Source organism: Delphinapterus leucas, chromosome 20 (assembly GCF_059928025.1).
Source record: "Delphinapterus leucas isolate spDelLeu-1000000601 "Yukka" chromosome 20, BTC_Dleu_Yukka2, whole genome shotgun sequence".
NCBI classification, from domain to species: Eukaryota; Metazoa; Chordata; class Mammalia; order Artiodactyla; family Monodontidae; genus Delphinapterus; species Delphinapterus leucas.
Window position 1 is genome coordinate 7,042,668 of NC_143148.1, and position 26,013 is coordinate 7,068,680.

General features: G+C 47.6%; 2 protein-coding genes across 7 annotated transcripts in view; one reads left to right on the plus strand and one right to left on the minus strand.

Annotated features, from left to right (window-relative positions):
- Positions 1–6,545: 6,545 nt before the first annotated feature.
- On the minus strand, positions 6,546–24,628 carry ZNF473 (zinc finger protein 473). Its single transcript, XM_022585004.3, has 5 exons — positions 23,708–24,628; positions 20,231–20,386; positions 18,377–18,503; positions 15,186–15,275; positions 6,546–13,900 (listed from the first exon to the last, which is right to left on the minus strand). The coding sequence occupies exons 2-5, from the start codon at positions 20,237–20,239 to the stop codon at positions 11,337–11,339; spliced, it is 2,790 nt and encodes a 929-aa protein (XP_022440712.3). The 5' UTR covers positions 20,240–20,386; positions 23,708–24,628; the 3' UTR covers positions 6,546–11,336.
- Positions 24,239–26,013, plus strand: part of VRK3 (VRK serine/threonine kinase 3) — a 43,223-nt gene continuing 41,448 nt past the window's right edge. For 4 of the 6 annotated variants that reach the window (XM_089902175.1, XM_022585010.3, XM_089902177.1 and 1 more), the window contains exons 1-2: positions 24,239–24,339; positions 25,831–25,893. The gene's annotated coding sequence lies outside the window, so the exon portion shown is untranslated. Of the gene's footprint in view, positions 24,340–24,522; positions 24,745–25,830; positions 25,894–26,013 lie in introns of those variants that run through there. The other 2 variants (XM_089902176.1, XM_022585009.3) reach the window with 2 other exon arrangements.

Here is a 26,013-nt window from a genome sequence, read left to right on the forward strand (position 1 = left end):
ATTATTTCTCTAAGTCAAATTCCCAGGATGGGAATAACAGAATCAAGACTCTAACCATTTTCTTGGTTCCTGGAACATATTGTTAAATTGCTTTCTAAAGGGGCTGGACCTAATCTACCTGGAGCAAGCTAGGAAGTGAGGACTACAGTTCTGTTACATTATAACCAACACTGAACATCAATCATATAATGTTTTCCCATGTCAAACATATAAAATGGCTAGTGATTTCAGTAACTTACCGTGTGCCAATTTTGTGCTAAGTCCTTGGTACGTGTGAACTCCTTTCATTCTTCAAACAACCACATATGTTCAGGGCTGTATTATCCCATTTCACAGATGAGGACACCGAGGCATGCTGATGATGTAGACAAAGCCCCACAGCTATGAGGTCATGGAGCCTGAACTCAAGTTCAAGCAGTCAAGCTCCAGGAGCTATGCACTGAACTTCTATTGGGATTGAACACATTTCACATATAACATTTCCTTCTTAAAATAATGTTTATTATCTTATTATAAAAACCAATACATGCTTTTTATAAAAAATTTACAAGATCCAAGAAATCCGGAAGATTTTACGCAAAGGCCAGTGCTACCCAGAGATAACTGTTAACATTTTGGTATACTTCTGCTATTTTTAAAACTTAATCACAGTATTATAACGCTTTAATAAATCTGGGACATAGTTAATATACAGTTTAGCATACTTCTGTGTTTACTTAACTTTATATCACAGGCCCCTATCATTAAATATGATTTACCGATATCATTAAATACCCACGTCATTAAATAATCTTTAACAACCTGATGTTTGGGGGCTTTGCATATTTTGTGTTTAGTAGTAGCCAGTCCCCTGTTGGATAATTTGGTTGCTTCCAGTTTTTGACTTTTATAAACATCCCTTCTACTGAAGTCTTAGGCTGAGCACCCTACCAGCTCCCAAGTAGAATTCTGGCAGGGAGTCTGTGGTGTCAAAGAGAGAACATTTTAATGACCCCGTGCACATAGTTAATGGCTTCCTGAAATTTCTGCATCTGATTGGCAGTGGATGGGACTGCATCTCACCAACATCATCACTGGTAGTTACCATGTTTAAAAGTCTTTGCTCAGGTATTTCTTCTGTGACTTCCTTCATGGTTGATGAAATACTCGTTTATTGTGAATAATTCAAACAACACAAAAATGAAGAACACAAAAAAAAAAAAAAAAATGAAGAACACTGTGGCTCTCTATAAATCTTCATTCCAAAGATTCTAGACTGTTTTCCGTTGTTTCTCCCTTTCTGTTGGTATGAAATATATATGTACATAAAATATTATTTATATGGCATAATCACAGACGTGATTTTAAGTGACTTTTTTCACTTGATATAATATTAATATTTTCCCATGACAATCAATCCAAAAAATATATATAGTACAAAAATATATACACATGTATATATGTATATATATGTGTATCATCATTTGCCACTTTTAACAGCTGCATAATAGTTCATGCTAGAGTTTCTTGAATTTATTTAACCAAATTCTATTAATGAGCATTTGGGTTGTTTTATTTTCTTTTCCATCATTGGACATATATTATTTGACACTTGTGCAAATTATCTCCATAAGATGAATTCCTAGAAGTAAGCTTGTGGGATCATAGAATGTCCATGTTTAAAATTTTGATAGTTATTGCTAAATAATCCTCCAAAAAAGGATGACCCAATTTACAAAACTCCTGAAAGTGTACATGAGTGCCTATTTCTTTCCTCCACTTCCTTCACAAATACTCGGTATTAGTCTTTTATTATTTTTAACGTTTCTCATCTAGTAAGTAAAAATGTCCTATTGGTAGGGAGATTAATGATCTTCTTATGCCTTTATTGATGTTTTGCCTTCTTCAAATTGCTTATTTGTATATTTTGCCCATTTTTAATTGGGCTGCCTTTTTGTATTGTTTTATAGGAGCAAGTCTATGTATTACATATACTAACTCTTTGGTATATACATTACTAATATTTTCTGCCAGTTTATTATTTCTCTTCCAGTTTTGTTTATGGTGTATTTTGCTATACAGAATTTTAAACTTTTTAGGTATTCAACTCTATCTGTATTTTCTTTTATAGTTCTTGGACCAGCTTCACACTAAGAAAAACCTGCCTCACCGCCCCCCCAGGATTATGAAGAAAGTTCTATATTTTATTCTAGTACTGTTACGATTTTTTAACAAGTAAATGTTTATTCCTTCTGCATTTTTATGGCTTATGGTATAAAATTTCAGTTCCTAGAGGCCACCTGCATTCCTTGGCTTGTGGCCCCTTCATCCTCAAAGCCAGCAGTGTAGCATCTTTAAATCACCCATCCTAATATATTCCACCATATATGTAAATTTCTCAGCACACTTGGTCCACTCCCTTCTCGAAGATTCACCCCTCCTGTACTAACATACTGACGTAGAATAATTGAATTCTTAGTCTAAGAGAACCTAATTTTGAATCTTGCCTTTGCCATTGCCTTGCTGTCTGATCCAGTTTCTTCATATTTTAAATGAGAATAATAAGCTATATTACAAAAGATGTTTTAGGTTTCAAATAACAGAAAACTTAAAAGAGTTCAAACAAGAAAGACAGTTTACTAGCTCAAGTAGCCAAAAGGACCAAAACAAGGCATTCATCTTGTTTATCCTAGTACTTCAGGATGCCTTCAGTGGCAAGTAAGAGAAAACCCCAACTCAACCTCACAAACACTAGGAAGAAGAAATCTACAGGTAAGGCAAGCTCCACCTGCTATACATTAATATTTCCCTACAATTTACTTGAGATTTATATGGTTTTATTTCACAATTATCTTCTCAAATAATTATATTGCCTGATCACCTTTTCATTCCTATCTCAGCCACTTCCCTGTTTACTTCATAGTACTTACCGTAATTTCCTATTATAGGTCCCCTATTTACTGCCTGCTCTGACTCCCTGAAGGCAGGTCCTTTGTGTCTGTCACCACTATATCTCCAGCGCCTAGAGCACTGCCTGGAACGTGGTAGGTTCTCAGAAAATAGTCACTGACTGATTGATTTATTTCAAGCCTGAGCCATTCCCATCCCCACTTGCACGGTAAGAGAATGTTAGTTTCCCCACTCCCTCAAGGTAAGTATATCATACAGCTTTAAATTTTGGCCAGATATATAAATAAAGATAGCATTTTTCCTTTTTCTCTTCCTGGCGCTCTCCTACACATCCCTCAAAGCCTTATTCAAGACCCCTCCCCTGAGAAACCTTCCTCACATCAACCCTTTCAGTCCCGCCCTACCCAGTTTTTCTCCCTTCTTTGTGCTGTAACACATTTTTCATTAACTTTTATGAGCAAAGCACGCTGTTTTGTTGAGCATCCCTACTACATAGAAACGCCTTTAAAGAAGACCCCTTGGGACTTCCTTGGTGGTGCAGTGGTGAAGAATCCGCCTGCCAATGCAGGGAACATGGGTTCGAGCCCTGGTCTGGGAAGATCACACATGCCGCGGAGCCCGTGCGCAACAACTACTGAGCCTGCGCTCTAGAGCCCGCGAGCCACAACTACTGAGCCCGCGTGCCACAACTACTGCAGCCCACGCGCCTAGAGCCCAAGCTCTGCAACAAGAGAAGCCACCGCAATGAGAAGCCCGCGCACGGCAAGGAAGAGTAGCCTCCACTCGCCGCAACTAGAGAAAGCCTGCGCAGCAACGAAGACCCAATGTAACCAAAAATAAATAAATTTATTTATTTTATAAAATAAATAAAGAGGGCCCCTCGCCTAGCGTCAGTGCTTAGACAGTTGTCATGAAGACAGGCTTCCGGAATTGACGGTTGCCCTGACAACGGACGCGCGGTGGTTAGCTTTCAGAACGCAGCCTGTGATTGGTCGAGAGGAAACGAACTGTGTAACCACCTTCTCCTTCACCACTCCGCCTACGGAAGATAGAAGAAGACTTTGACACCGCTGTACCCAAAGCGGAGGCCGCCCCGGAACTCCAGGGTTTCCTCCGCCTTTGCCCTCAGAGAACCGTCGCCCTGAGGAGCCGGAATCCCGCGAGGACCTGGGAAATGTAGTTAGGGAGCCTGCGCAGGCGCTGAGGCATTCACGGCACAGGCGCTGCGCACTCCGCGGCACCGCCTTCGTGGGGACTGTCTGTGGGGGACCCACTCTCAGTCCAAGACCAAATTGCCAGGTACTTCAGGATACGAGTGTCCATGACACTCATTGTGTCCTCCCCGTCTTTGGCCAGAAGAGAGGCTCGGAGCGGTCTCGGAGTCTTAGGCCATCTAGAGCAGGGGTTCCCAACCCTCTGGCCGGTGTACCCACCAGTCCATGGCCTGTTAGGAACCGGGCGGCACAACAGGAGGTGAACAGCGAGCGAGCAAAGCTTCATCTGGGGCTCCCCACTGCTCTCATTACCGCCTGAACCATACCCCACCGCCCGCCACAGGTCAGTAGAAAACTTGTCTTCCACGAAACCGGTCCCTGGTGCCAAAAAGGTTAGGGACCGCTGATCTAGAGGACAGAGGAGAATGAGAAGCTGGGCGAGGCTGGAGCATGCCGTCAAGGAGCCTGAGGCTGGAAGGGGGGCGGGCTTTGAGGCGAGGCGGTTGTAGGGGCGGGGTTATGAGGCGGGGTTATGAGCAGGACTAGAGCGGGAATTGGCTGGAATGGGCGTGGACGGGAGGGCGACCCTGGAAAAGAGGCGGGACCTCAGGTGGAATTGAGCCAATGAAGCTGGAGTAGGCGGAACTCGCTGACTGTCCTGAGAATCCTCCTATCCAATATCCTTCTTGAGTCCACGGGCGAAAGTGAGGCTCAGAGAAGAGTAGAGATTCGTCCAGGGCTGTTCACTGATCTTTCATTCTTGGTTTAGGGACTCATTGGCTGAATTAAATGGTGTTGAACCAGTTCAGTTTCTAAGCTAACTTTCTAAGGAAGGTAATTAGTAAATGTTTTGTAATAAGAAATTTATCGTTATTATTGTTTTATGAGTAATACACAACTGAAGCATGTGTCACTTTTTGGCTCTCACTCCTTGTCGTAACGGGTGTAAATGATCTCTCAGGAATGGAATGGCCCAAGCCTTGTGACGCCGTGTTTTCCTGGTGAGTTTATCAGGTCTTTCTGTCCCTCTGTAACAGCTGAAATTTATCAAGCACGGAAGTTTTCTGACTCAGTGGAGATCTGCTTTTATGCAGCTTATGGTACAAAGGGAACAACTTTTTTCTATCTTGTTGGGATTTGTTTCACCAGCAGATAGGTAGGCCTACACATAATTTTCAAAGCCAAGCAACGAAATGCTATTAGACAACAAAAAAAGTCCTCATGTAATAAAGAGTGACTCCATTATTTTTTTTTTACTTTTTCTTTTTAAGATTCTTTTTGATGTGGACCATTTTTTTTAAGTCTTTATTGGATTTGTTACAATATTGCTTCTGTTTTATGTTTTGGGTTGTTGGCCACAAGGCACGTGGGATCTTAGCTCCCCGACCAGGGATCAAACCCTCACTCCGTGCATTGGAAGACAAAGTCTTAACCACTGGACCGCCAGGGAGGTCCCGTTTTACTTTCTTCTTTTTTTTTTTTTTTTCCCACACCACGCAGCTTGCGGGATCTTAGCTCCCCGACCAGGGACCGAACCTGGGACCACAGGCAGTGAAAACACCAAGTCCTAACCACTGGACTGCCAGGGAATTCCCAACTCCGTTTTTTTCAATGTTTGCTGAAAGCATTGAGCCTCACCCCTCCCTTTTCCCGTGTCCCACATCTGGGGAAGCAGATTGGAAAGCCTGGCTGTGCCCTCTTTTGGTGCCAGTGGGAAGTTCAAACCAAAGGCAGGAACCCTCACCCTGGCCCCACCCATTAACCACTATACTAACCCCAAGCCGGTCCTTGCTCTCTTTCAAGCCACTTTCGAACCAGCTTGGGAAGCCTGCCTGCTCCCTAAAGAAAGTCACATTGTGTGACTAGTAAATCGTTTCATACCTTCTTGCTGTGTGTGTGTGCCGACACCAGTCTGGATGTTCAAAGCAAATTTGGTGGGGGGGGAAGGGGCATCCTGTTAGGCCATAGTTCTTCAGAAGCTCCGTACCTGTAACATGGTCCAGGAACAGGGAGCCTAAGATCATTATCAGATGGAGCACAGAAGTGTAATGTCCTGCATCCTCATGGGTTAGAGCTCAGGAAAGCTGAGCTGAATGACAGGTTGGATCATTGCTCACGTGGGGCTCATTTACACTTAATGGGTTCCCAGCCCTCTTTGCAGATGCTTGAGCAACCGAGGCTGTTATGTCCCACCTGCTGGCCCCAGCCCTGACCTGGCCCTTGTGAATTGGGTTCAGTCACAGTTCAGACAGTTGAGGGTTCAAAACGTGGGGCAAGATCTCCCACTTTGGAAGGGCTTTCTGGGGAAGATGACCCCCAGAGGCTGCCTCCAGGGTAACAAGCCTGCAGTGATGGAGGGTGAAGCACATTTCTTCACTCACAGCACAAATAATTAGTATATTCGCAGAGTTGTGCAACCATCACCACAAACAAGTTTAGAACTTTTTTTTTTTTTAACCACATCACGTGGCATGCGGGATCTTTAGTTCCCTGACCAGGGATTGAACCCATGCCCTCTGCAGTAAAAGCATTGAGTCTTAAGCACTGGACCACCAGGGAAGTCCCAAGTGTAGAACATTTTCATCACCCTAAAAAAGAAATCCCTTAGCCGGCCTCTCTCGATCCTCCCGTTCCCCAGCCCCTGGCAACCACTAATCTACTTCCTGTGTCTTGTGGATTTGCCTATTCCGGACATTTCATTTAAATGGAATCATACAATATGGGGCCTCTTATATCTGATCTTTTTACTTAGCATAATGTTTTCAAGGTTCATTCTTGTTGTAGCATCTATCGGTACTGGATTCCTTTTTATTGCAAAACACTATTCCATTGTATGGATTATACCACATTTTATTTATCAGTTCATCAGTTGATAGACATTAGTTTCCACTTGGAAGCTATTATAAATGATGGTGATATGAGCAATCATGTACACGTTTTTATGTGGACATGTGTTTTCTTTTCTCTTGGGAAATACCTAGGAGTATAGTTGCTGGGTCATAGGGTAAGTCTAGGTTTAACTTTTGGAGGAACTGCCAGACTGTTTTCCAAAGTGGCTGAACCATTTTACAAGTCCACCAGCAGAGTATGAAGTTCCAGTTTCTCTACATCCTCACCAATACTTGTCTTTTTGATTATAGCCATCCTAGTGGGTAGTATTTCATTGTGGTTTAGATTGTATTTCCCTAATGACGAATGATGTTGAACATCTTTTCATGTGCTTATTGGCCATTTGTGTATTTTCTTTGAAGAAATCTATATTCAGATCCCTTGCCATTTTTAAGTGGATTATTTGTCTTACTATTGAGCCGTAAGGGTTCCTTATATAGCCCAGCTACAGGTGCTATATCAGATATATGCTTTGCAACAATTTGTCCTCATTCTTTGTGTTATCTTTTCACTTTCTCCATGTTGTTCTTTGAAGCACAAAAGTTTTTAATTTTGATGAAGTCCAATTTATCTTTTTTGTCTTTTTTTGCTTGTGCTTTTGGTGTCATATCTAAGAATCAATTACCTAATTTAAGGTTATTAAAATTTATACCTATGTTTTCTTCTAAGAGTTTATAGTTTTAGCTCTTATATTTAGATATATCTCTGATCCATTTAATTTTGTCAATTTTTTATTGTGGATAAATACACATAAAATTTACCATCTTAACTATTTGTAAGTGTACAGATCAATGGTATTAAATACACTCATCACTTGTGTGGCCATCACCACCACCCATCCCCACAACTGTTTTCAGCTTGTAAAACTGCCCCTTTCTCCAGCTCCTTGCAACCACCATTCCTAGGTACGATTTTCCTAGAACAGTATCTTCTCAACATTAGGCATCCACATTCCACCTCCTTGGTTTATGCAGAGCGGCCCCTTTCCATCCTCCTAAGACGCCACTGCCTGTCCCAAGATTCTCCTATTTATTTCAATCCATCCCCTTTGAAACTTTCAACCGCAACTGTGACTGAACAATCGTTATCACTTGCCGTGAATGGAAGTTTGCTGTAAAAGTAAATGCAACGAAAACTACTATTTGCACATTTTCAGTGGATAGCATTGCCCACCCAAAGTGCAGAGTTTGGGGTCCTGGGGAGAGGCTAAGTGTTAAAGCTACTTTCTCATTGGGGTGACCAAGAGGGATCAACAGACTCAAAAAGGGAACACTGGTCTCTCGGGTTGGATAGAGTAAGATGCCAGCCCCACCCCATTCCCCACCCCTGCCAGCCCACAGTGGACGTGTAGCATGACATGAGGGAAATAAACAGCCACCAAAATCTGACACACAACTGTATGACCATAGCATAATCTAGTTCATCCTGATGGATACAATTAAGAGTCCATTGGCAGGATGCTAGGCCTTAGCCGAGTGTTCCCCAACCTCATTCGATGACATACCACCGTCAATTTGTTTTGCTGTAGTTGTGTGCCATGCATTTTCCTTTAAATCAGCTTAAAAACAAAACAAAACAGATCAATTTTTAAAGAGGACTTCCTACCACTACCATGAGTGAGAAACTGGTATCTCTTGTCAGTAGAGGAAAAAGGGGGAGAGGGGAAGTAAAATAAGTACCAGGAGAGCAAAACAATATTAAATTCTAGCAACAACTCTTGCCTGAGCCTGAGGCCTACTGTGTCTTTGTAACTAGAGAGGAATAAACATGCCGTCCACGCTTCCTCCTTGATCAAGTAGGATTGCATGAGAATGGAAAAGTGCCAGTTGATGATGTGCTGAGGACCAACTGAAATTGAGTGGTTCCCTGGTGGTCCTTGCCCCTCCCAGACTTTGGGAAAACAGATTTAACCACCTCATCGTGGGGTGGTTTTCACCATTAGGAGCCCTCCCATCCTAGAATGTGAGCACTTGGCAGGTAGTGACTGTGCATGCCCAGCCTCTGCCCAGGTGTGTGACACTGAGCTGAGAAAAGCAACCAACACTTAGAAACTCAAAACTTTAATCAGAGAACCAACACGCAAACATGAGGTCGGGCGTTTCTACACTGGCCCGCAGAACACAGGTCACTAGTTACATAGATGCCCCCCCGCGCCTCCCCCCACACACAATGGCTGCCAACTTTCTACAAGACCTCTGACCTCTATCTGTGGTGTCAAAACTCTTCGTTGAACACACTTATCAAGTTGAGTTTCTGCCCCAGCCCTGCCCTACCCCTTAGGTATCTATCAGGCCTGTTGCCCAGATACAACAGGTGGGGAGTTGGACGTTTCCGCCATTTGAAAACCAGTACACTCCCCACTGTGGTGTGAACGGTCAGCCAACAAGGTCCCAGTTTCAATGACAAAACCAACCAGCACAACTCAAGGTGCAAGGTTTGAAAATCCTAAGGGCCCAGAGCACATACTCCTGAACTTTTTTTAGCACCAAAAATATGAAAGAATATTAAAAGTGTCAAGAGTCCAATGTCTTTGTAAGATTGTACTTCAGCAAAGAGGTGACTGGGTCACTTAGCTGGTGGGACACAAAAGCTCAGGGCCGAGGAGGTGCCATCAAGAGAGTTGGTGGTGTGGTTCCCTGAGGTGAGACTCAGCTGTAGAACAAGCCTGGCCAAGGTGAGCAGTGAACTCTGGGGCTCCAACAGGAAGGACTGTGTCCTCACTGGGCTCGCCAACAATCCTCAGGGGAATTGCTGTGATATAAGAGAATGTGGTATTTTAAGACGTCACTTGGCAATGGAAACGAGGCCATCCATTTCCCTTTGATTCTAGAAGCTTCAAGGCAAGGGCAGGGATTACCGTATTGGTGTTCCCCACCCTGGAGCCTAGGGAAGTGCCTGGTGAGTGGCCACCTTGGACAACTGGTAAAGGAGGAACATTCCAGCAGTCGTTTCTGTGCATCACAGTTTTTGCTACCAAGCACATCTTCTGTATAAATGGTGTGAACTGTGTGGAGACAGCGACATCCAATGCAGCTTTCCTAACTGAATCCAGCTGTTTACGGTATTAACTCTCACGATAAACTGGGTCTCATCATTTAACCAACAACTTTAAGTAGGAGGAGATTATGGGAAGGGGTGGCATGTGGATATGGGAGGGGGTCCTTTTGAGTGAGAGGTTTGGGAGGTTAGAGTGGAAAGTTCTTGCCATGCAATGTTAGTTTACGTGTTCTTCTTGGCTTTTTGTGGGTTAAGAAAGTACTAGAACAGGGCTTCCCTGGTGGTGCAGTGGCTAAGAATCCACCTGCCAATGCAGGGGATGCAGGTTCGAGCCCTGGTCCAGGAAGATCCCACATGCCGCGGAGCAACTAAGCCCGTGCACCACAACTACTGAGCCTGTGCTCTAGAGCCCGTGAGCCACAACTACTGAGCCTGTGTGCCACAACTACTGAAGCCTGTGTGCCTAAAGCCCATGCTCCACAACAAGAGAAGTCACCGCAGTGAGAAGCCTGTGCATCGCAACAAGGAGTAGCCTCCACTCGCCGCAACCAGAGAAGAGCCCGTGTGCAGCAACGAAGACCCAATGCAGCCAAAAAAATAAATAAATAAAATAATTTAAAAAGAAAGAAAGTACTAGGACAGAGCTGAGAGATGGAGGGAAGAAAAAGGCTAGGCTTTTTTTTTTTTTTTTTAAGAGCAAAGTGTTGGGTTTTTGGATCCAATGAAGCCAAGGATATTTTGGTGGAAAACTTTAAAAATAAAAGCCATGCACATTATTAGTAATAACGTTAACTGCAGTGAAATAAAGATAGAGGGTTGCTTAATTTTCTCTTCCTTTTAACGTAAAAGTGTATATTTGTTATATCTGATGCGTGTTTGTAGCTCACACTTGGTGAGTACTTACTATGTGCTGGGCACTTAGTTCTAAAGTGCTTCACATCTCTTTATCCTCACAACAGCCCTATGAAGTAGGTAGCTATTATTTTGCCCACCTTACAGATGAGGACACCGAAGCCCTGAAAGGTTCCATGACTTTCCCTAGGTCACTTAGGTGGCAGATGGAAGAGCTGGGATTTAACTCAGCAGACTGGCTCCAGTCTAACTCTGACTTCGAAAGCTCCACAGCTTCTCAATGTTTGTGTTTTCATTGTTTTAATGAAACTCATGCATGCAAATTTTCTAATCAATCTTTATTAATAAAGAGATTTATTACTCTTGGGGGGAGGGGCTTACACTGGGATGGTTTCAACTTTAGGCCTCGGATGAACACATTCTCAGATGTCTGGGATCCTGCTGCCACCCAGCAGCCATGGGCAGAATTGCTACCTGCTACTTTGGAGTGTGAACTCACTGATGTCGGCTAAGACCTAAGCAGCAGCACAAGGCTTTCTGACAATGTGGACACTGATGTGGTTTCTCCTTGGTGTGAATTCTCTGATGCTGACTGAGATGGGCTCTAAGGCCAAAGGCTTTCCCACACACATCACAAGCATAAGGCTTCTCCCCAGTGTGAGTTCTCTGATGCTGCATCAGATTTGCTTTCTGGGTGAAGGCTTTCCCACATTCGGCACACACAAAAGGCTTCTCCCCACTGTGAACTCTCTGATGCTTAGAAAGGCATGAGCTCTGGTTGAAGGCTTTCCCACATTCCTGACAAACATAAGGCTTTTCTCCAGTATGAATCCTCCGGTGTCGGATGAGTGCAGCACCCAGGCTGAAGGTTTTCCCACAGTCGCCACATTCATAGGGTTTCTCACCTGTGTGAACTCTCTGATGCTTAGAAAAGCACGAGCTCTGGCTGAAGGCTTTCCCGCATTCCTGACAAACATAAGGCTTTTCTCCAGTGTGAACTCTCTGGTGTCGGATGAGTTGAGCGCCCAGGTTGAAGGTTTTCCCACAGTCACCACATTCATAGGGCTTCTCACCTGTGTGAATTCTCTGATGCTTGGAAAGGCACGAGCTCTGCTGTGATGTTTTCCCACATTCATTTTGCTCAAAGGGCTTCTTTCCTGCCTGAGTTCCCTGATGCTGAACAAGGTGGTTACTGTAGGCAAAGACTTCGTCACACTTGTTAGGTTTAAAGGGCTCCTCCGCAGTTTGGATTAACTGATGTTCTGAGAGACATGCACTTTGGCTGAAGGTCTTTCCACTTTTGTTACATTGAAAGGGGTGCTCACTCTTATGGGTGGACTGATGTTTGGCAAGGGAGGCACTATGAACGAAGGCCTTCCCGCAGTCCCTACATTCATACGGCCTCACTCCAGAGTGGATCCTCTGGTGGCGGATGAGCTGTGAACTTTGGCTAAAGGCCTTCCCACACTGGTTACACTCAAAGGGCTTCACCCTGGCATGAATCCGCTCATGCTGAGTCAGGTATTTGCTGCAGCTGAAGGTTTTCTCACATTTGTTACACTTAAAGCGCTTCTCACTGACCCTTGGAGGCTCTCTGTGCTCTGGGTTCTCATTCAAGATCTTCCTGCTCTCGTCGAGTCCTTGTTTTTCTTTGGTGTGAATGCTCTGGTGGCAAGTTAGGGTCGAGTGGCAAATGAAGCGCTCACCACACTCCTGACATTCGTAGGGGGTTTCCACAGCGTGGATTTTCTGGTGCTGAACAAGGTGTTCATTGTGGCTGAAGGTCTCCTTGCATTCTGCACAGCTGTAGGGCTTTTCTATGGCGTGAATGGATAGGTGTCGATTTAGGTGGGAGGGCCGGGTGAAACTCTTGATGCATTGGTGGCACTTGTGGGGCCTGTAGCCCGTGTGAACCCTCTGGTGTTCATTAAGGTGAGTGTTCCGGTAAAAGTCTTTCCCACATGTGTTGCATTCGTAAGGCTTCTCGCCCCTGTGAACCCTCTGGTGGGTCTTTAAGGTCAGGATATGGCTGAAGCGTTTCCCGCACTCGTCGCACTTATAAGGTTTTTCTCCAGTGTGAACAGACTGGTGTTTGACAAGCAAGGAGTTTCGCCTGAAGGCCTTCCCGCACTCCTGACACACAGCGGTCTTTTCTGCAGCATGAATTTTCTGATGTTGGAGGAGGTATTTGTTAAAGTTGAAGATTGCCTTACATCTGGCACATTCGTAGAGTTTCCGAGTGTGGGTTTTCTGATACCGGGTGAGATGAAAGGTTTGGCTGAAACTCTCACCATATTCATTACATTTGTAGGATTTGCCACCTGGGGGTGGTTTGTGACACTCAACAGGCTGTGAGTCTTGACCTGCTGGACCATCACTGTCTTGACTCTGACGTGGTTCTTCTTCACTGTGAATGTTCTGATGCCACAGGAGGTATGTATTCTGACTAGAAGTCTTCCCGCACTTGTTATCCACATAGGATTTGGAGCCTGTGTGAGACACTGACTGCACAAAAAGGCAAGAACTCTGGTTGACATCTTTCTCATTCTCTTGAGGCACGGTGGGGTCCTCCCTAGTGTGAAGAATCCAGTGCTGGATCAGATGGTAGCTCTGGCTGAAGCTCTTCTCACACTGACCACATTTATAAGGTTTCTCCCCTCCCTGGATGTTATCCTGCTGGCTCTGGTCTGAGTAGCACCCAAAGTCATTCCCACTTTCCTGAGACTTAGCGGGTGTCAGGCTCCTTTCAGGAAGATCAGGAGTCACAGAACCTGCTCCTGGGAAAGGGAGGGACTTGGGACCAAGGCCTCTCTTGAGTTTGTGGCTCTCGAGTTCGTGGCTCTTGCATTCTGTGGGACTTTCCTTGCTGGTAACAACATCGGACTTCAGAAGACTTTCCGGATCTCCAAGCAAACTATCTAACCAGCTCTGATCTATGTAGGCTTCTTCCAGATGGGAGTTCCAGAGGCCATCCTTGGAAAACATCTCAGTAATCTCCTGGAAGAGTCCTTCTTCCAAGAAGTCCTGTGGCAGAGGAGAGGTCTTGGCCTCAGCAGTGTCTGAAAGAGAGGGCAAGAGCAAATGTCTCCTGTGCCCTGGGGGTTAAAGACGGGAGCTGCACGCTGAGAGCAGACAAAAGGGAGAACAGGTGATGGGTCCTGAGTCAGGCCTATCTGGGAAGGAGATGAAGAAGGAGACGGGGCCAGAGTGGTGATCCAGCTGGAACTGGCATCACAGGAAACAGAGCCCATTCCCAGGAGGATTAAGAGGGAAGCTGGGCAACCTCGAGGGTTCCACAGAGAAGTGGAGGCTCTCAGTGGATACTCTCCACCATCACCCCCATCAGCTAAGGCCCACTTCCTAGAGAAGTGCACTCAATGGAAAAGAGGTATAAATGATAACAATGCAATATGATTGTTACCACGTGGTTATCATTGTAACCACACCCAAAGGTGGTTTGCACATGGTTACACATGCTTGGAACCAGCCTGGATGTTAAGGTGGCAGAAACAGAAATCCACGGTTGCAGGAGCCTGGGCCTATGTGAAAACACCTGTGTGCTCCACGGGAGGCTACAGAAGGTCCATGTTCACAAGCTCATGAGAGGTGAGCAGAGAATGGAGCTCCAGGCTGACGGCTGGGGTGCAGGCTGAGACTGAGCCATGCAGCCTCCACTCCGTGGCCTCTGGTTCACGGGTCCTTCTCCTCATGTTAACAGCCTAACAATGAGAAAAGCCTCCAGTGTCCCAGGCAGGGCCCTGCCTCTGCTTTTTCCTCCTGGGGATGTCTCAACCAGTGTTAACACCTAGGAATCCTCACTGCTTGACTGGATCCCCTGGAGAAACCGTGGCCTGGAAGAGGGCAGACCGAAGGCTCTTGGCAGCATTTAGGCCCAGGCTTGAGTTACTAACAGATGGGCCATCTGCTAGGCCCTGTGGACCAGGAAGGAAGGATGGGCCTGAATGAAAGGAGGGTGAAACAGGTAGACAGGGGGTCCACAGTGCTCAAGGGGCACAAGGCAAGAAGGTGGAGAGACCAACTCAGGGAATGGAAGGCCAACCCCTGCTGAGTCTGGAAGGATGTGGAGGGGACAGAGGAAGGGCAACAGGACAACCATGTGCTAAACACAGAGTCAGGCAGAGATAAGGCATGCTGGGTGAGGGTCCTGGACCTAAAGCCAGTGCAAGGCAGAGTGAAGCCCGGAAGCAGGGAATCAAGCTGTCTGGGTAGACAAACCGGGTGGGATGGAGGTCCCAAAGATGGAGGGCCCACAAAGGGCCACACCCCACGACCCCTCCACCCTCCTGCTCGCTGGGTGCTGGTGGGCCCTCTCTGCCCACTCACCAGGGCCTGTTGACTCTGGGCTTCCTTTCGCCAGGGCCGCCAGCTCTTCCCCATCATCTGGATGGGAGGTCAGGTTGGGTCTGGGGGGATCTGAAGGGAGAGAAAAGCATTGTCACCAACCAGATGACAGCAGCATGGAGGGCCATCCAGCCACTGAGTGGGAACCTCCCAGCTCTCCTGACTATTCAGCACCTTATCCAGTGCACGGCTCCCAAGGACCAGATGCAGCACTGGGTGACTCCAGGAACACCTGCCCTACAGGGTTTCCAGTCCAGTGGAGGAGAGGGACCTGGACAGTCACAATCCAGAATGATCAGAGCTGTGACAACTGGGCCAGGGAACACAAAGGATCTGTAACAGCTCTTGAGGAATGAGCAGAGTGGCCAGGGAGAGGCAGGTACTTCCTCGGCCACCTGAGATTCATTCATTCACCCATGGACCACACACGGCCAGAGGCCTCCGTGGTCTAGGCCCCATGAAGTGTGTTGGGGTCCCAGAGCTCAATCCCACACTCTACCCCCTGCAAACTTTCTCAAGGAAGGGAGCACAGAGTTGTAATCCCTGGGGAAATGTGCTACAGTGGGGAGAAAGCCACTGCTAACTTCAAAGATGAGAGGTCATGAGCCCAGCAAGCAGGCTTCATCTTTTAGCTGAAAGAGGGCAAGGAAAGAGATTCTCCCCTACAGCCTCCAGAAGGAACCAGCCATGCCCACACCTGGATTTCAGCCAAGGCAGACCCACTTCAAACTTCTGACCTCCATGGGGCTTCCCTGGTGGCGCAGTGGTTAAGAATCCGCCTGCCAATGCAGGGGACACAGGTTCGAGCCCTGGTCTGGGGAGATCCCACATGCCACGGAGCAACTAAGCCCGTGCGCCACAACTACTGAGCCTGCGCTTTAGAGCCCGCAAGGCACAACTACTGAGCCTGCGTGCCACAACTACTGAAGCCCACGCACCTAGAGCCCGTACTCTGCAACAAGAGAAGCCACTGCAATGAGAAGGCCGCGCACCACAACGAAGAGTAACCCCGCTCGCTGCAACTAGAGAAAGCCCGTGCTCAGCAATGAAGACCCAGCTCAGCCAAAAATAAAATAAAACAAATAAATTAAAAACAACCACAGAAAACAAAAAACTTCTGACCTCCAGAACCATCAGTCAGTGTGTGCTGTTTTCAGCCACATTTGTGGCATCTGCAAGAGCGCCATAGCAAACGATTACAACACTCATATATATAGACACACAAACGTGTGCCAGGGAGTCAAGGGAAACACATTTCTACCATGGATTGTAATTTAAAAATTGCAGACACTGAGATTTGACCTCCCACAAGCTGCTTCTGTAGCGTACATTGAGCAGTTTAGAGAAAATCTGCCCCAATGCAATAAAATTACATGAAATGATATTTTTCAGTGTGTAATCCTTTTTTTCCTTTTTAAAAATCTTTTGGAATAAATTATTTTTTCTGCTTTTGGAAAAGAAAGAAGCAAGGAACTTGAGAAGGGGAAATGAGCTGATCAGGATGAGGTGACATGGATGAAGAGAAGCACAGGCTCCACCTAGTGTCTCAGCCCTGCCGCTCCCTCCCTGGGTGACGCTGCTGTTCACAGCCCAGGGAAAACGGTTAGCGCCGCAGGCTGCCTGCTCTCCTTGGAAAGGCCTGCTCGCAAGGCTGGCCCTTGGCTGGTGTCTGGGAACCTGGATTTCGGGAGTGGGGGGTTCCAGCATTCCCTAACCAATAAGAGGGGCTCCCTGTGCCCAAACGCCTGCTTCCCTTCGGGGAGTCTAGGATTTGGGTATGTGGCAGGCAGAGGGTGCCTATGCGACCAGCCCCCGGTAAAGAACCTGGGTGCTGGGTCTCTAATGAGCATCCTCGTAGACATTTCATATGTGTTGGCGCACCTGGTCGCTGGGGGAATTAAGCAATGGCCGTGAGTAGGACCATTCGCTGAGTCCCGAGAGTCCTCCTAGTCAATCACCAAATGTCGGGGTGCTCCTGGGGACTCCCACAGAGCTGGGAAGGTGAATTCCCCTCTCTGAACCTCGATTTCAGGAGGATCAAGAAAACAGGGAGCCAGACTTCCTTGCACGGTGACTGGAAGATGGGAGGAGAGGATTGTAAGCGCTTGCCCAGCACAAGACCCAGCTCCTGACACAGCGGCTCTTGCTGCTCACTCATCTATTCGTTGAGCCCCCAAAGCGGGTACTGTCCGTTCCGGACACGGGGGCTGCACCAGGGAGCAGCACGAGTCCCTGTCCGCAGGAAGCTCCCATCCTAGCAGAGGGAGACAGACCATAAAATGAGCGGTCAGAACATGAAGGAGCAGTGGGCAACCCGGGCAGGGGAAAAGCAGGGAGTGCTCATGGGGTTGCAGTTTGTCTTAAAAAAGGGAAGCCCCATGGTGGTGCAGTGGTTAAGAATCCGCCTGCCAAAGTGGGATCCCAATGTCGGCTCTTCCCAGACCAGGGATCGAACCTGGTCCGGGAAGATCCCACATGCCACGGAGCAACTAGGCCTGTGTGCCACAACCACTGAGCCCGCGAGACACAACTACTGAGCCCACGTGCCACAACTACTGAAGCCCACGCACCTAGAGCCCACGTTCTGCAACAAGAGAAGTCACCACAATGAGAAGCCTGTACAGCGCAACGAAGAGTAGCCCCCGCTCGCCGCAACTAGAGAAAGCCCGCGCATAGCAACAAAGTCCCAACACAGCCATAAATAAATAAATAAATATATATATATATATATATATATATTTTTTTTTTTTAAGGGAAAAAAGAAAAAAGGGGAAGCCCTGAGTCAGGGAGGGGACAGAGGACAGCAAATGCAAAGATCCCTAAGTGTCAGCTGGAGGAATTCTTCTACCATGATAACAGGAAAGGCAGGGGCAAGATCAGGGTTTCTCAACCTGGGCACTACTGCCATTTGGGGTCGGATAATCCCTGCATTCTGGGATATGTGGCAGCACCTCTGGGCTCCACCTACTGGATTCCAGGAGCACACCCACCACTGCCAACTGGTGACAATCAAAAAGGTCGCCAGGCGTTGCCAATGTTGCAGAATCGGCCAGCTGAGTACGCTGGTCTGAGGCGCTCAGGAGGCAGGGGCCCCTTCCATGGGTGACAAGAGAGCCACGGGTGATCACCAAGCAAGGCAGTGACAGACCCCTGGGGCTGAGGTGGACACTCACTCAGCAGGAAGAGGTTCTGGTAGTTGTCCAGTGCTGTGTCCCAGAACAGGTCGCCCTGGTCCAGCCCCAGCTGCTCCCAGTCCTCCAAGGTGAAGTCCATGGCTACGTCCTCGAGGGTCGCAAATTCCTGGAATGCAACACACTGTCAGTGATTACTGCGGGGCTGGGGTCAGGGAGGGGCCAACGGCTTACTCAGCACCCCCAGCCCCCCATGCGCCAGGCCTTTGGCAAAGGTCGTCTTGTGAGAACCTTCAGATGTAAGACACTGGGCATCCCCGTATTTTCTAGAAAAGGACAGGAGTCTTGAAGAGGAGATGTGAGGTTCCCTCAAGGTCACAGAGGTGGGTCTGCCTGATCCTGACATCCATCTACCTTGGCTTTTGTTTTTCTCAGTGTTTGTTCAAGATTTTAAGTTTTTTTAATTAAAAAAAAAATTTAAAATTATAGTTGATTTACAATGTTAATTTCTGCTGTACAGCAAAGTCATTCAGTTATACATATACATTCTTTTTCACATTCTTTTCCCTTATGGTTTATCACAGGATACTGAATATAGTTCCCTGTAGGGCCTTGTTGTTTATCTAGTCTATATATAATAGTTTGCATCTGCTAATCCCAAACTCCCAATCCTTCCCTCCCCCACCCCCTCCCACTTGGTAACCACAAGTCTGTTCTGTGTCTGTGAGCCTGTTTCTGTTTCATTTACTCATTCCACAAACACCTTGAGGAACTTCCCTGGTGGCGCAGTGGATAAGACTCCGCACTCCCAGTGCAGGGGGCCCAGGTTCCATCCCTGGTCAGGGAACTAGATCCCACATGCGTGCCACAACTAAGGAGCTGCCAAGCAGCAGCTAAGGAGCCCATCTGCCACAACTCAGACCCAGCGCAAACAAATAAATATTAAAATACAAACAAACAAACAACATCTTGAGGCTTCCTGTGTGCCAAACCGGTGATGGTCCCTGGGGACCCAGAGATGAGTCCCAATCAGTACTTGTACCCGTGGAGCGCCAAGTCTGGTGGGGCTGACAGATATATATAGTCAGGGACACCCCATCCGGGTGGATTTGTGCTACAGCTGAGGCAGCAGGGGTGATATGGGAGACCAGAGCGGGGAGGAGATGACGCTGCCCAGGGAAAGTGGGGGGAATGAGCTGGGTCTTGAAGGCTGTGGAAGACTCACCAGCCAGAGATGGTGGGCGGGGTATATTCTAGCAGAGGGAGGAGCCTGACCAAAGGCGGGAAGCTGGAAAGTACAGAGTAACATTTTACCACCAGGCCAAGGAGGGAGTACGGCGTGTGTGGGGACACGGAGAAGACAGTGTGGAGGGGGGCAGGACCCAGGTCACGCAGGGATGGGCTCAGAAACCCGGATTTTATCCTACAGGCAATAAGGATTCCTGGAAGGATACTGAGCAGGAGAGCGACAGTGTGAGGGCTTTCCTTTAAGAAGATCGAGTTGGGGGACTTCCCTGATGGTGCAGTGTAAGAATCCACCTGCCAATGCAGGGGACACGGGTTCAATCCCTGGTCTGGGAAGATCCCACATGCCGCGGAGCCCGCGAGCCCCAACTACTGAAGCCTGCGCGCCTAGAGCCCGTGCTCTGCAACAAAGAAAAGCCATCGCAATGAGAAGGCCGCGCACCGCATCGAAGAGTAGCCCCCGCTCGCTGCAACTAGAGAAAGCCTGCGCACAGCAACGAAGACCCAACGCAGCCAAAAATAAATAAATTAATTTAAAAAAAAAAAAGATCGAGTTGGGGACCATGATAAGACAGTGAGCCAGAACAAGGCAGGCCAGCTGTGCAGCCTTTGGGGACGATGGGTTAGGATAGGGAGGGACCCTCGACTCACCTCAGTCATAGCCAATGGGGGCCCAGCAGCCGAGTCCTCCTTTAAGCTCCCCCTCCTGGGAGAAAGTGTCCCTTCCTCGTAGGGCTGACTCTGGCCACACTGGAGGAGTCCCCAAAACTTCCAGAAGCAGGAGGAGGAGTCAGAACATAAGTCTCCCTGCAGGAACCACAACAATTCTGTTTACTGAAATCACCCAGCCCCATGTTTCTCCTGTGCTTCAGAGCCCTCAAGGCCACTTCACAACCCTTCTTGGCACTCACAGTCAGTAAATACAGCCAGTAAATACCCACTTGGGAGAGGTGGAGATTCAGATCTATCACCTTGGCGGAACCTTCTGTCTTGCTTCCCACTGTGTGCACAGTGCCTGGCACACAGTAGGGATTTTTAAAATATTTGTTGACAGAACACATGTGTCTCTAACTGAACCCCTGGGACGATGCTTCTGATATTTCTGATTCTCATCTCTAAGACTTGAGTCCAGGTGAGCCTCCAAGACTGTTGATGTTTCTTCAACCTTTTTTTTTAAACCATGACCCACAGTAACACAGACAATATATACCATGACTACTCATTTGCATACATAACTGAACAAAAGCTTCATGAAACAATACTTCATCTTACAAAGTAGGATGGACTGGGATGTTTACCATTCTGGTTGTTTTTAATTTTACTTCATTAAAAAAAATTATGGTCACTGCCCCCCGAGTTATTTTCATGACCCATAGTATGCAAAACACTGTACCACTGGTGCGGCCACTGTGTATTTCCTAAGTAGCATATACCTATGGGGTGTCAAAAGCATTCCATATCATGAATCAGCAACGACACAGGTCCACAATTCTTAAGTCTCTGGGGCCAGGTATGCTTTGAATTCATAAATTTTCAGACTTTAAAAAGATAATCCAGGGGCTTCCTTGGTGGCGCAGTAGTTGGGAGTCCGCTTGCCGATGCAGGTGACACGGGTTCGTGCCCTGGTCCAGGAAGATCCCACATGCCGCTGATCAGCCATGGCTGCTGAGCCTGCGCATCCGGAGCCTGTGCTCCGCCACAACAGTGAGAGACCCGCGTACCGCAAAAAATAAATAAATAAATAAAGAGCTATGGGTATTCGTTTAAAAAAAAAAAAGAAAGATAATCCAGGGACTTCCCTGGCTGTCCAATGGTTAAGACTTCGCCTTCCAATGCAGGGGGTGTGGGTTCGATCCCTGGTTGGGGAACTAAGATCCCACATGCCTCATGGCCAAAAAACCAAAACATAAAACGGAAGCAATATGGTAACAAATTCAATAAAAACTTTAAAAAATGGTCCACATCCAAAAAAAAAAACTCTTATAAAAAAAAAAAAAAAGGTGATCCACCATATATATGGTGTATTTCATTAGAATCCCAATGCAGTGGGGTGGGGGGAGGGCGCTGGCGGGAGCATTTCATAATTGAATACTTTGATATTTCTAGAACAGAGATATCAATATTCACTCTAGGTAGGATAAGTAAAAGTAATAAATCACAGCAGTTCTAATCAGTTGCGGGCACCAAATCCATAGAAAATAATGTTTGGTTTTCAGAGCTTTCTAGATTTTGTGACTGCAGATAAGGGAATGTGGTAGACCTATAATAAGTGCTAACATTTTACCCAACGAGGATTTCCCTCACAACAGAGGTTAAGCCGTGACTTTTTAGTATAATTTGATCCACAGATTTTTAAAACTTTATTTTATTGAAGTAAAGTTGATTTACAATGTTGTGTTAGTTTCTGGTATACAGCAAAGTGATTCCATTATTTATATATATATGTACATACAGTATATGTGTGTATATATATATATATTCTTTTTCATATTCTTTTCTATTATGGTTTACTACAGGATATTGAATGTAGTTCCCTGTGCTACATAGTAGGACCTTGTTGTTTATCCAGTCTATATATAATAGTTTGCATCTGCTAATCCCAAACTCCCAATCTGTCCCTCCCCCAGCCCCCATCTCCCTTGGCCACCAGAAGTCTGTTCCCTATGTCCAATCCACAGATGTTTTTTGTTTGGGGGTCTTTTTTTTTGCGGTACGCGGGCCTCTCACTGTTGTGGCCTCTCCCGTTTTGGAGCACAGGCTCCGGATGCGCAGGTTCAGCGGCCATGGCTCACGGGCCCAGCCGCCCCGCGGCATGTGGGATCTTCCCGGACCGGGGCACGAACCCATGTCCCCTGCATCGGCAGGCGGACTCTCGACCACTGCGCCACCAGGGAAGCCCCACAGATGTTTTATCTGGCCTGAGTTGGCACTGAGTGTTTTGACAGAAAATTCTTTTAAATAATCCCAAACTTAAAAGCTGGGAGATTTCACCTAAAACTTGATTTCCAGCTACTGAAAAATCCTAGGATTTGGCCACATGGGGTCTGCATTCCCATGAAGCTAGTTTGTTGGAGGCCGTTTAGAGCTACCCCCGCACCCCGCTTTAGATGGGGTGAGCCCTCCCAGATGCCCCACAGCCCTCACCCAGACCTCTTCTCTCCTTTTCCTTATCTGCCTGACGCTTATAGACATCTGAGTTTGAGAACTCTACGTACAGTTTCCAGATCCCGTTCTGTCCACATCTCATACACTCTCAGCCCTGGGAGGGAAGAAACTGGAGCCCTGATGCGAAGCTCAAGGTCACCCAGCCTGTCATAATAACTTGAGACAAATAGGACTGGAAAACCTTAGGCCCTGGAGTCAGGGAATCTTGCCTCTTCCTGGTGTGGGACCATGGCCAGATCATTCACCCTTTCTGTGCCTGTTTCTTCATGTACAAAATGGGGCAGATACAACTCATCCACAATCTCTTGTCTACAATTCTGAAAACGTAAGGCTCTGAAAACCAGAACTTTATTCAAAAATTGGCAGCCAATCTGAACCCGAATTGCCACAGGCTATGTATATTCTTTATTCCCCTTTAGTGTGGGTATTCATGCCTTTTCCGGCAGAAATACTCGATTTCCAAGAATTGCCCCAGATCTCGCTTGGGGGTGTTGCCTAGTTATGAAACATGCACCCTACTAACTCTCTAAATTCTGAAAAATTCTGATTCCCGAGATGATCCTGGTGGCTGCGGAGCTGACAAGAGAAAATGCGAGGACAGAGCGGCGCCTGGCACACAGGTAGCGCCCAAATAAATGGTAAATATCTTGACTTTCTAAGGAACTGCCATTCATTCATCCCTCAAGATCCGACCCAGCTCTGCCAAAGACTTCAGGTAACTCACCCCCTCCTTCAGCCTCAGTTTCCAAACCCAAGAATAAAATAAAATAGAATCGATCCTCTCTGGGCTGCCGGTGAGAGTTGGAAACCACTCAGCAAGATCCTGGCTTGTAACTCTGAACAAGGGCTCAAGACTCCACCTAGATACCCACAGCCCAAGGCGACTCGCCCAGTGCCGAAGTCTCCCCAAAAGCATTCCGTCACCTCTCGTCTTCAGCGATCCCAGCCCCGGCGTCTCCTCACCTCGAGACTGCGGTCAGCCAGGTTAAAAGACTCGACCCCAAACGGGTGGGAGCCGGAGACCCAACTCCTCGGACACGCGCCTCCCCGCAGCCATTTCCGTTACCGGGAGAATCTCTTCAGAGTTACTCCCCACCCAGGATCCTCCGCGCCAGCCCCAGGACCCCGTTTCCCAGAGAGCTATGCGGACGCCTTTTCTTGTCTTCCCATCTCCACCCTCTTCTTCGTCCTTAGAGGCCCCGCTGAGCACACTGGGAAATAGAGTAGAAAGAGACTCGGCATCAGGTGGCATCTGGGTATTGTAGTCCAGCTTTTGAAGGACAACCTAGTCAGTCTTCGTAGTTCATCCCTCCTTACGATTGGCTCCACGTTGGCATATGCGCAATAGAACGAGGAAGCGTTCCACAGAATGTGGAATGGGGTTGGGCGATGAGGGAATAATCCCTCCCCCAGCCGTGAGTCAGAGGGCTGGTCTGCCGCGAAGGTGCCTGGGAAATGGAGTTCTCAGGAAGGCACAGCCCGCGGGCAATTCGGAGGTCTGCGTAGGCTGCGCGGCCGCAGTTCTTCCGCGAGGGAGAGGGTGCGCGCGCAGCGCCTTCCGCCCAAGCGGAAGTTTTCGCGGGGCAACTGAGAAGGTGAGTCACAGTTCCCCTGGCGGGTTCGAGGGTCTGGCTGCAAATATGTGTCTCCCCACTCCCCTCACCAAATCTAGAGGTGAGGGGAAGGAGAAGCGGAGCAGGGGGAGGTCTCTTGATACCCTAGCCAGAGTTCGGTCGTGGTGCCTGTGACGTGAGCGCGACTCTTTGTGGGAGGCGGAGCCCCTGGGAGCGGGCGTCGGGGGTCGGGATAAAAGAAGCTTCTGGTCTCCGAAATAACCTGCCGGCTCCAAGTGTCCCCAGCTTCTTCGGGCTCTTGGTGATAGGCGTGGCTACGACGGAGAGGGGCGGAGCTAATGGGGAGTTCGACAGACGCCCCGCCGTGGTACTACGTCATCCCTGGTTTCCGCGGAGGACGGGGCCGAGGCGAATCCTGTCACCTAGGTGATTAGCCCTCCTGCCCTAAGTTAGGGTCTAATCTTTAGCTCTTCCAGGAGGGGCACAGTATTTAACACATAGCAGATGTTCAGTAAGTGTTTGTTGAGTAAGTAATGAAAATGGGTGAATGAATGATAAAGACTGGCCTGAATGTTGGAGCCTTGACTCTGAGTCCTGAGCTAGCCATATGACCTTGGACCGGCGACGTCAACACTGAGACTCCCTTGTTTCTTCCATACATATTTATTGAGAGTTTAGTATAGCTGTACTTCCACGTGACGTATTAAACAGTTGCTTTCTTATTTATTAAACTTGTCTTCCCCCACTAGAATGAGCTTTGTCGGGTCAGGAGCCTTGTTTGTTTCCTTTGCTGCTGTATCCCCAGTAGCAAGCACATATTAGGAGTTCAGTGAATAATTGTTGTTGTTGTTGTTGTTTTGCGCTACGCGGGCCTCTCACTGTTGTGGCCTCTCCCGTTGCGGAGCACAGGCTCTGGACGCACAGGCTCAGCGGCCATGGCTCACGGGCCCAGCCACTCCGCGGCATGTGGGACCCTACATCGGCAGGCGGACTCTCAACCACTGCGCCACCAGGGAAGCCCAGTGAATAATTATTGAGCGAATGAGTGAATGAACAAACTTAGCACATGTTGGCTGCATAGCCAATGCTCAATAAACATTAACCATTATCTTTTTTAAAAATAAATATTTATTTATTTATTTATTTGCCTGCGTTGGGTCTTCGTTGCTGCACGCAGGCTTTCTCTAGTTGTGGCGAGCAGGGGCTACTCTTCTTTGAGGTACGCGGGCTTCTCGTTGGGTGGCTTCTCTTGTTGTGGATCAGAGGCTCTAGGCGCGCGGGCTTCAGTAGTTGTGGTTTGTGGGCTCTAGAGCGCAGTCTCAGTAGTTGCAGCGCATGGGCTTAGTTGCTCCGTGGCATATGGGATCTTCCCGGACCAGGGCTCGAACCCATGTCCCCTGCACTGGCAGGCGGATTCTTAACCACTGCGCCACCAGGGAAGTCCCAACCGTTATCTTTTACTTACATGTGCAGCAAACCTGAGTCAGCCTCTCCACCTCTTTTCACTTACAGGACACAGTTAAGATGGAGTTTCCAGCCCAGTGAGTCTGAGGGCCAGACCGTGACCCCATAAAGGTACCATCCCCTGGGACGTATGCCCCTTAAGTCCTATTCCCCACCAACAGCCTGCTCCTGCTGCATCTCCTGTGTGTTACTGCTCGCAGACTTCACTCCCAGGAGAAAGGTTATCAGTGG

What these genes read in the sequence shown, in the direction of transcription:
- ZNF473 (XM_022585004.3), bottom strand. An exon ending in CCAGAACCTCTTCCTGCTGA is followed by an intron (nt 15,276 to 18,376) that starts GTGAGTGTCCAC and finishes CTCTCCCTTCAG; the next exon opens with ATCCCCCCAGACCCAACCTG. An exon ending in CCCAGAGTCAACAGGCCCTG is followed by an intron (nt 13,901 to 15,185) that starts GTGAGTGGGCAG and finishes CCTCTCTTTCAG; the next exon opens with ACACTGCTGAGGCCAAGACC.